Genomic DNA, 10,226 nt, shown 5'->3' with positions numbered 1-10,226 from the left:
TTTATTCTAACTAAGATATAATTAATCCTTATTGGTTGCAAAACAATCCTATTGGCTTTAATTCATGTTTAAATAATTTTCTTAAGGTATCAAGATCCAAATTACAGAAAGATGCCTTATCCAGAAAACCCCAGGTCCCGGGCATTCTGGATAACAGGTCCCATACCTGTACAAGGTACTGTTTTATTATTACAGAAGAAAAAGGAAATCATTTTTAAAAATTTGGATAAAATTAAGTCTATGGGAGACGGCCTTTCCACAATTCGGAGCTTTCTGGATAAAGGGTTTCCGTATAATGTGTCCCATACCTGTACAACATGAAACTATGCACCTATAATAAAATTCTACAGGGGCTGCAGCTGTACTCCCCGGCCCTGGGAATAAAAAGGGACACATAGCAGAGATGTCAACTAACACCCCATCATTAGGGAGATATTGATCCCCCCAAGTATTTCATTCTACCAAGTAGAGTGTAGAGGAATAGGTTTTCAGATATGTAAAAGAATTTGATCATTGTAATCCTAATGTCATGGGTTAGTTGTCTTTACATAGACACACAGGTAAAAGGTTGTAGATGATACAGGTAAATACTGGGGCTGAGATCTGATGGTCAGTAGGGGCTTCATACTTTTTTTTTGTTACCAGGACCTGTGGGCTTCTAGCTATGCCAATGAACAAATGCCAAACCTTTAGGGTAAGGCCACACTAAGCGATAGCGCGGCGATTTGACTCGCCGCGACTATTCGCCGCGACTTTTAATCCTCAATCGCTGGCGAAACTTTGGCGCTGGCGTCTATGGGAAATCGCGCAAAATCGCCAGCGTAAAAACACACGCGGCGATCTTTTTTCTATTGTCGCTCGAAATCGCCTAGCGAGGCGATTTCGAGCGACAATAGAAAAAAGATCGCCGCGTGTGTTTTTACGCAGCGATTCCCCATAGACGCCAGCGCCAAAGTTTCACCAGCGATTGAGGATTAAAAGTCGCGGCGAATAGTCGCGGCGAGTCAAATCGCCGCGCTATCGCTTAGTGTGGCCTTACCCTTAAACTTTAATAGTATGGGCGCCGTTATCCAGAATGCTCGGGACTTGAGGTTTTCCAGATAAGGGAACTTTCCTTAATATGGATCTCCATACCGTAAGTCTACTAACAATCATGTAAACCTTAATCAAACCCAATAAGTTTGTTTTGCCTCCAATAAGGATTAATTATATCTCAGTTGGGATCAAGTACAAGGGACTGTTTTATTATTACAGAGAAAAAGGAAATCATTTTAAAAAAATGTAAATTATTTAATTAAAGCAGAGTCTATGGGGAAAATTAACTATCCTCCGTAAATTCACCAGCGACGGCTTCGCTCACATCACAACACTTCACCAGGCGAAAATTCACAGGACAACGCTAATTCACAAAAATGCAAAGTTGCGTCCAGGGTGCCGAACGATGGCGAAGTTTCGCTAGCGTTAATTCTGCAAGCAAAGCGAAGTTGCGCTAGATAGGAACTCCTATCTACTCGATTGCACTTCGCCTGGTCTGAGGTGGCGAAGGCAAGTCTGGCGCAAGAGGTAACGTTCAGTAAAATCTGCATCTTAGTGAATTTGCGTATACGTCCATTTGCCAGAGCGAAAATTCACCAGGCGTTAGGGAGCGCCGCTACAGTCTATCTTATCCTTTGCTACAAAGTTTAGCGCCCGTTAGTAAATCTGTGTTCTGAAATGACGTCTAGTGATGGGCCAATTTGCGCCGTTTCGCTTTACTGGAAAATTCGTGAAATTCGCGAAATGGCGAAAAATTTGCAAATTTATTCGCCGACGGAATAAATTCGCCCATCACTAATAACGTCATGCTGGTGAATTTTCGCCAGGCGTTAGTCACTTTGCCCTTTAGTAAATTTGCCCCTATGGGAGATGACCTTCCTGGAATTTGGAGTTTTCTGGATAACAGGTTCTATAGACCCCATACCTGTACTGGTTTGTGCTTCAGTTTTTTTTCTGCAATTGATGCACCAAGCTGCAATCTGCACATACCCACGGCAATGACTTCAGTAGAAGGGAAAGAATGGCTGTTGTAGGGGTTCAGAGGAGACTTAAAGACCCCCATACACAGGCCGATAAAAGCTGCCAACAGATCGGCAGCTTATTGGCCCTTGTGTGGGGCCCTCCGACGGGCTTCCCTGATCTATACTGTATCTGGCCAAAAGTCAGCCAGATGTTGATTGGACAGGTTTAAAAATCCCGTCGGATCTCTGCCCCATCTGTACGTTGATGCCTCCATTATGATTCGATCATTGGACCCTAGGGCCCACGATCGGATCAGCCCGATATCGCCCACCTCGGACATATCGGGGAGAGAGCCAATCGTTTTGCGACATCACCAAACGAGCGATCTCCCTGTGAATGGCCACCTTGAAGGATGTTATCATCACTCTGAAACAGCACAGAGGTTTGTATAGAGATATCCTATGAAGGATGAGAAGGGTAGGGCTAAAAGTGCAGCCATGTGCAACGGAATGTCAGCTCTGCAGCTTCAGTGATAAGTGGGATTTAGGGGATACTGTATAAAATTGGGGTAACTCCTAAAACAAGCTTAGGTTAATTCAGTTGCACATCAGGGTGTTACCTCTCCAGTTCAGGTAAATGCAGTAAACCATTAATGTAGCCCATTGTTTTACCCATAAACTGTATCTGTACTGCATTGCTGTGTTGAAGGTATTGAGATGCCTCTGTGATGCCTAAACCCCAATGTCACCTTATTCAGGTGTTCATATATTTCTAGCTACATAGTCCTGGATTCAGAATGGAGCACAGTTTGTTATATACGGCATATAGATTCCATCTCCACATATTAAAAGAAACATCACAAAATAGTTATTTCTATAGTACTGGCACCCTCTGCTGGACAGTCCTTGAAGTGCCTTCTGTAAAATAGCAGCCCGGTAATTGTAGGGAATTGATTTGGCAATGTACACAAAATAAGGTGCATCTGCTGTGTTTCTTTAGAATCTCTGTTACAGTGTACAAAATAGAAGAAATACAATAACTACCTTGCTGCTAGAGGAGTAAGCAATGCCATACCCCCCTATGCAATGGATTGCTAGCTCCTCTGACAGCCAAGGTCTCAGTAGTGTAAACAATGACATCTGACCCTGTTTAACAGTAAAGACCCCAGAAAAATGGTCCAAACGTTTTCTTTTTCCACGTAGCTTATTTCTTGTCAGCAAACGAGTGTATCACTGGGCAGCAATGCACCATCTCTGCAGGTTTTAGATGCCCCAGATGTGGCTATATTGCCTGTACCATCATGTTGGAGCATCTTTATCCCCAACATGTCACAGTCAGGATTTGGCACTCACACAGAGGTGTCAGCGTTAGCATGCAGAGTTCCTTTTGCGGTATTGCTGGATGAGGGGCACCAAGCATTCCGGCAGGCCAGCTTGCAATAGAAAAAAGTGGTCCAGCAACTCCTGGGCAGTCGCTCTCTGAGCTGCATCTCGAACCAACATCCGCTCCAAGAAATCCCTCAGTATGGGGGAGGCCTACGAAAGCAAATCAATGCGTCAGTAGCAGGCACAGTGCAGAACATGGCCTTGTAATGGAAGCTCAGTTATTATGGCATTAAAGGCAGGTGAATGCTTTTATGGCAGTGGTTAGAATATAGAGCTATGATGTAATCGCTGCAAATGTTGCCATTAAAATACACCCTATAGATTTCTCAGAAATCAATTTAATAACTGTAAGTGGCAGTGAGTCACGGAAACTGTCACATTTACATCTATGATTTACAACCCAAACTTTCGCATTAGAACTTGTTTTTGTTTCAGGCTTTTTTTTTAGGTCGGAGAGGGCATTTAAAGCCCAAAAAAAACCCCAGATCAATCAAGGCACATTCTCGGAACCCCATGATTTAATAGGAATTTATTCTTTGCAACTGCAAAATAATTAGGATTGGAGTACCCCCACACGCCCCCCTTTGTATTTTTAGCTGAGAGGGTCCTTTGGGCAAATTATACTTGGTTAAAAACAAAATAAAATACACATCGTTTATATATTCTTATAGGCTGTATTTATGAAGCCAACCATTAACCTGCCGTAAAAAACCCCAAGAAATTTGGAATAAATGACAAGTGCCTGTATTGGTTTCCATCTTCTCTTTAATTGTTGCTCTAGGTTCTACATCCCACGCTCTCCTACTCGCTCTATGGATTCCATAGGACACAGCACTCGCCCACTTCAACTTACTCTTTGTCTTACTGCCTGTTGTCCCTCTACCTGACACCTCATCACCTCCAACACCGCCAACTAGGGATGCACCGAATCCTGGATTCGGTTCGGGATTCGGCCTTTTTCAGCAGGATTCGGCCGAATCCTTCTGCCTGGCCGAACCAAATCCGAATCCTAATTTGCATATGTAAATTAGGGGCAGGAGGGAAATCAAGTGACTTTTTGTCACAAAACAAGGAAGTAAAATTTTCTTCCCCTTCCCACCCTTAATTTGCATATGCAAATTAGGGTTCGGTATTCGGCCGAATCTTTTGCAAAGGGTTCGGGGGTTCGGCCGAATCCAAAAAAGTGGATTCTGTGCATCCCTACCACCAACCACCTTAAAGCACTGGCCAAACCCATTTATCTGACCCATGCCACCCCAACTGTAAGCATTCAATGAAAACAGATCTCTATAGCTGGTTTACCATGTAACTATAGGAGCAATATACATAAGGCCAAAATGTAGGTCCAGTGAGAGAACTGCATTCTATTTTATTCATTTAAAAAAAAAAACTCTATACAGGTATGGGACCAGTTATCCAGAATGCTTGGGACCTGGGGTTTTCCGGATAAGGGATCTTTCTGTAATTTGGATCTTCATTCCTTAAATCTACTAAAAAATAATTTGAGCATTTAATAAAGCCAAATAGGCTGGTTTTGCTTCCATTAATTATATCTTAGTTTGGATGAAGAGTATGAAGGTCCTGTTTTATCATCATGAGAAAAAGAAAATCATTTTGAAACGTGTGGATTGTTTGGATAAAATTGCGTCTATGGGAGACGGCCTTTCCATGATTTGGAGCTTTGTGGATAATGGGTTTCCTAGCAGTACATAACACTTTTAGTTTACACTTGATCGGATCTTCAGCATACCTCCCAACATTTTGGAAATAAAAAGAGGGACAAAAAAGTTGGTTCGCGTAATTCTGCAATTTTTTTAACCACGCCCATTTATATGGCCACACCCATAATTACCATGTTCATTTTACAAAATTTGGCAGATTATTAAAGTTTGAACATATTTGTGTTTTTTTCAGTTATTGCAGTTTTGCTAATGAAGATGAATTGCCTTTTAAGCTGTGAGTCTAACTTTTCCAAAGGGACCTGTATCTTATATTGTTACAGTTACTTATTTGCTTATCTCGAAATTGTTACAAAAATATCTTATCTGCAGCTGTGGCTGTTCTGGGCTCTGCCAAAAGCCAATTAAGTTAGAAACTTTGTTTCTTTTTCTGGCTGTTCAGTGCAGGGAAAAACGGGACTTTCCAGTAGAAACGAGGGACTGAGGGTTGAGGTGTCAAAAGAGGGACTGTGCCTCTAAAAAAAAACGGGACAGTATGTCTTCAGGGCAATTCAAATGGGGGGAGAAAAAATATTTAATCAGATGAATTATTAAATCAGATTCCTCGTGCCTATAATAAAATAAATGCAGAGAACAGTTTCAACACAAGCCCTATTTATGCTATAACTTGAACATAAATGTCTCTTTCCCCTTTTAAAAATTCCTGTACTGGTTCTGGTTTAAATAGTAATTCTATTCTCAGAACTGCAACCCCTCATTAACCAGTTCATCTTGTCTTCAGTGCACTTTCTATTCTTGCACGTAGGCTGCCTGGGTGGTACATATGTTTGTGTTCATTGTACAGCAGTGCAGAATGTTATATAGATTAAGCATAATAATAACTGTGACCCATGTGGGTGTAAGCATTTCTTATTACCATCCCCCCCCATAGAATATGTTTATTTTACTGGTTGCACTACATTCTCTTCTATAACATTATAACCCCCTATTAAAAAGAGGGTAATAGAGGAGAAACCAATAGCAGTAAATAGGGGTCACTTACTTTGTGAGAATTCTTCAGTTTGGGAGGAGGACTGTCGCGTAATCTTTTCATGGCTTGTACAGGGGAATCACTAAAGTATGGGGGTTCACCATCCACCATCTCAATCACCATGATGCCAAGTGACCAGATATCCACCTGTAGTGGGACAGACGGATGTAAAAATGACTTACTGATACCACATTCTCACATATAATAGAACTAGGTTAATTAGAGAAACACACATCTCTTTGAATAATCGTCCACAGGAACCAGAGTAAACAGGGAATCACATACTGTATATCTGGATATTTGGATCATTTAAACTCGATGAGGAAGAAAAACTATTATTATTATTCTACCACTGGAGATGTCTGTACTACTAACAACCTTGAATTATCATCTTATATCAGAATGGGCTTTTATAAAATGGCACCTAAAGAATATGGCCAACCCATGGGGATCCCCAGCCTTTTTTACCCATGAGCCACATTCAAATGTAAAGAGATTTGGGGAGCAACACAAACATGAAAAAAGACCCTGAAGATGCCAAATTAGGGCTGCAATTTGCTATTTGATAGCCACATGTGGACTGAGAGCCTACAATAGGTTCTATTTGGTAGTACACGTGTTTTTTTACACAACTAACTCATTCCTCCAAGCCTGAAATACAAAAATAAACACCTGCTTTGGAGCAACATCCAAGGGGTTGGTGACAACGTGTTGCTCACAAGCCACTGGTTGGGGAATCACTGCTACAACACATAAAACAGCACTAGTGATGGGCGAATAAAATTGGCGAATTCGCTGCACATTTAAACATTCATACGCAACTGCCGCAAAATTTGCCGGCGTAAAAAAATTTTGGCCGCGCGTCGGAAAAGTCGTTCGCGTCAAAACCGTCACGCGTCAACGCGTCGACATTTTTCAGACGCCCATTGACTTTAACACCGCAGTCAAAATTGACGCAAGCGGCAGAATTGCCACGGACATCAGAATTCTCGTTTTGTGAATTTTCCAAAATTTCGTGAGTTTCGCTGGAAATTTTTTGGGCGAAACAGGACAAAGTCGCCCATCACTAACCAGCACCAGCTTCTATAAAGGTGGCCATACACAGTCAGTCTGATTTAAGCTGGTGATTCAGGTCCTTTAGATCGATTCGGCATCTTATCTGCCGGTGTATGGGACCTTCCGATGGGCCTCTTCGACCGTTATCTGGCCAACAATAGGGTTTAAATATCTCCGCAGTCGAGGACCACATAGGTTAGTTGATGCTGTCCACGCCCCGTCGGCACCTATTCCCATTGTTGTAATCCGATTATTCATCCCTATATTGCATTGCCTTTGGTGGGCATATCGGAAGAAAGAAAAGCTTGGTTGGCGACCTCACCAAATCTTATAGCGTATGGTCACCTTAACATATGGGGAAGTTTAAAGCAGTGATTTTAATTGTCACTTATTTGAGGTCCAGCATTTGGTCTGGTCCACTTAGCATATAACTGTTACATATATCTGGGAGCAATGCTGCAGAAGCAATGGTACACTGGTTAATCAGAATCTCGTGGAGTATGCAGTTCAATTGAATGTCAGGCTATCTATCCTTTTATGAAATCAGGATAATCTCAAGGAAATCAACTAATCGGGTTGTGCTGAACATACATTTCTGCCTACTGATGTGCATTAAACCTCTTGCTTCTAATCATTTAGCCTATTTCATGGTCATTCCCTATTTCTTTATGGGGAAAAAATGCTTAATAATGGGAGAATATAGTGTAGAAGTAGAAGTAAGTAATACAAGACTAAGAGAATAAAGAGTTTGAGAGAGGAGAGAGGAGAGGAGGAATAATAGTTTGAAAAGTGGTCCCACAGTCTACGGTTTTCCAGTGGGCCCAAGATCTAAGGTTTTCTGGTGGGCCCCTGGCATCCCAGTCCGACACTGCTGGCTTCTGTTATCGGCCCTCCACCATGTAGAACAGAAAAATTCTGGCCCTCAGTACCATAGAAGTTGGACAGCACTGGTGTAGCTTATAGGCTAGGGACAGTCTCTTGCTTTTGAGCCCTACCAATAGGTTATTCCCTCGCTCCTGAGCAATATGATGGAACATTACAGACAAAAATAAACTTATTATTGAGCCATGTATTCCTCAAATAGGCATTTGGGCCAGTGCATTTAGGGCAAACCTTGATGAGATCTGGGCCCGTGCAGCTGGCACAGGAATCCGCTGGCTCAGCTCACTGACAGATGCAATAAGGGTAATAGGTAAGTTAATTCTAATAACCACTTGCAGCATAGCAGAAACACTAAACAGGGCATTCGTTTGCTCACTTATTATGAACATTCTTTGCTGCTTATAGGATTGAACTTCATTTTGTAAGACATAAGTTTCTTTTATGTTATGACTTATGTTATGAATGACTGACTATGCGTCTACATAAGTGGTTGCTCAACTTCCAAACACTTTTTACAGTTGAGTTGTTTTCAGATTTTTCACTACAAATAAAGACTTTTTGCAATTGCTTTCTGTCTTTTATTCTTTGCTGTTTTTCCAAAATGTTAAAACTTAATGATGCTATCTCTGGTGTTTCAGTCTGGCAGCTCAGTAATCCAGGTACAGATTCTGAACATTCAGCGGATACATTTTGTAGCAGTATATTTGTATTATTATCAACTATTGTATTAATTCTAACAGCTGCTTTTAGGACGAGGTCACACGAGGCTTTTTTATGTGGTGTTTTTTAAAAATGCGACAAATGGGCACTTAGGGGCACATTTACTTAGCTCGAGTGAAGGATTAGAATGAAAAATACTTCGAATTTCGAAGTATTTTTTTGGCTACAACATTCGACTACGTCTTCAACTTCGAATCAAACGATTCAAACATAAAATCGTTCAATTATTCGACCATTCGATAGTTGAAGTACTGTCTCTTTAAAAAAACTTCGACTGCCTACTTCGCAAGCTAAAACCTACCGAGCACCAATGTAAGCCTATGGAGACCTTCCCCATAGGCTTTCTACGTAATTACTGATCGAAGGAAAATCGTTCGATTCGAAGGATTTAATCCCTTGATCAAACGATTTTTCCTTCGATCGTTCTATCAAATGAAATGCGGTAAATCCTTTCAACTTCGATATTCGAAGTCGAAGGATTTTACTTCGATGGTCGAATATCGATGGTTAATTAACCCTCGATATTCGACCAATAGTAAATGTGCCCCTTAAAGTATCCATTTGCCCAAAATGCGTTAGGCTATACATGTCCTAATAAAGATTTTTTACTTTTTATAATTATTTTGGCTACTGCACTACTATCATTGGGTCTCTTCTAATCTATATTGAAAAATCCAAAAATTGGCAATCCTTGGACTGGGGGTCTTTTTGATGAGACCACAATATAACTTTTCTTCTGGACTATGGTATTTAATTTTGTTGTAGGAACAGAACTACACACCACTCCTTTACTTTTAAATAGCAGGGGACCTTTTTACTCATAAAGTGGATCACCGTACCAGAGGCCTCCCCTTCAGACTAGAGGAAAAGAACTTTTATTTGAAGTAACGTAGGGGGTTCTTCACAGTGAGGACAGTGAGGTTGTGGAATGCACTGCCGGGTGATGTTGTGATGCTGATTCTGTTAATGACTTTAAGAGGGACTTGGATGATTTTTTGGACAGACATAATATCAAAGGCTAATGTGATACTAAAAAAAATTGGAAAATTGGGAATCGGGTTGGTAATGTAACAACATTGAACAAATCCTTTTAAAATTAAATTTTAAATTACATTTTAATCAATTAAATTATGAAGCATGTGTGTAGAAAACTTTATTTAATTTTGGTGTCAGTATCTCTTTAACTATAATGTGCCAGTTACTAGCCATACTGCAGCCTTGACAATATTAATTATGACATCACAATGTGAGTGATGACATCACAATGCCCAGTGATGACATCACAATGTGAAGGATGACATCACAATGCCCAGTGATGACCTCACAATGCCCAGTGAAATTTCCCCATCCTGTATCCCGAGCTTTAACTACTCATTTGTCAGTTGGAGAAGGAGAGTGAACAAGTCAGTCATGGCTTATTCAATCTCTATCCAAATTATTATTTCTATATTACTAAATTATTTCATCAATTTTGCT

General features: G+C 40.8%; 1 protein-coding gene across 7 annotated transcripts in view; it reads right to left on the bottom strand.

Moving 5' to 3' along the window:
• Window positions 1-1,922: 1,922 nt before the first annotated feature.
• The window catches only part of pak6.S (p21 protein (Cdc42/Rac)-activated kinase 6 S homeolog), an 82,445-nt gene continuing 74,141 nt past the window's right edge, over window positions 1,923-10,226 (bottom strand). For all 7 annotated transcript variants that reach the window (XM_041575393.1, XM_041575394.1, XM_041575396.1 and 4 more), the window contains 2 exons: window positions 6,105-6,239; window positions 1,923-3,533 (listed from right to left, as the gene is read on the bottom strand). In XM_041575393.1, coding sequence (XP_041431327.1) covers window positions 3,366-3,533; window positions 6,105-6,239 — 303 coding nt within the window. In that variant the 3' untranslated portion in view covers window positions 1,923-3,365. The remainder of the gene's footprint in view (window positions 3,534-6,104; window positions 6,240-10,226) is intronic.

The sequence above is a fragment of the Xenopus laevis genome, chromosome 8S, assembly GCF_017654675.1.
Source record: "Xenopus laevis strain J_2021 chromosome 8S, Xenopus_laevis_v10.1, whole genome shotgun sequence".
Classification (NCBI taxonomy): Eukaryota; Metazoa; Chordata; class Amphibia; order Anura; family Pipidae; genus Xenopus; species Xenopus laevis.
This window is presented reverse-complemented; position numbering and strand designations above follow the sequence as displayed.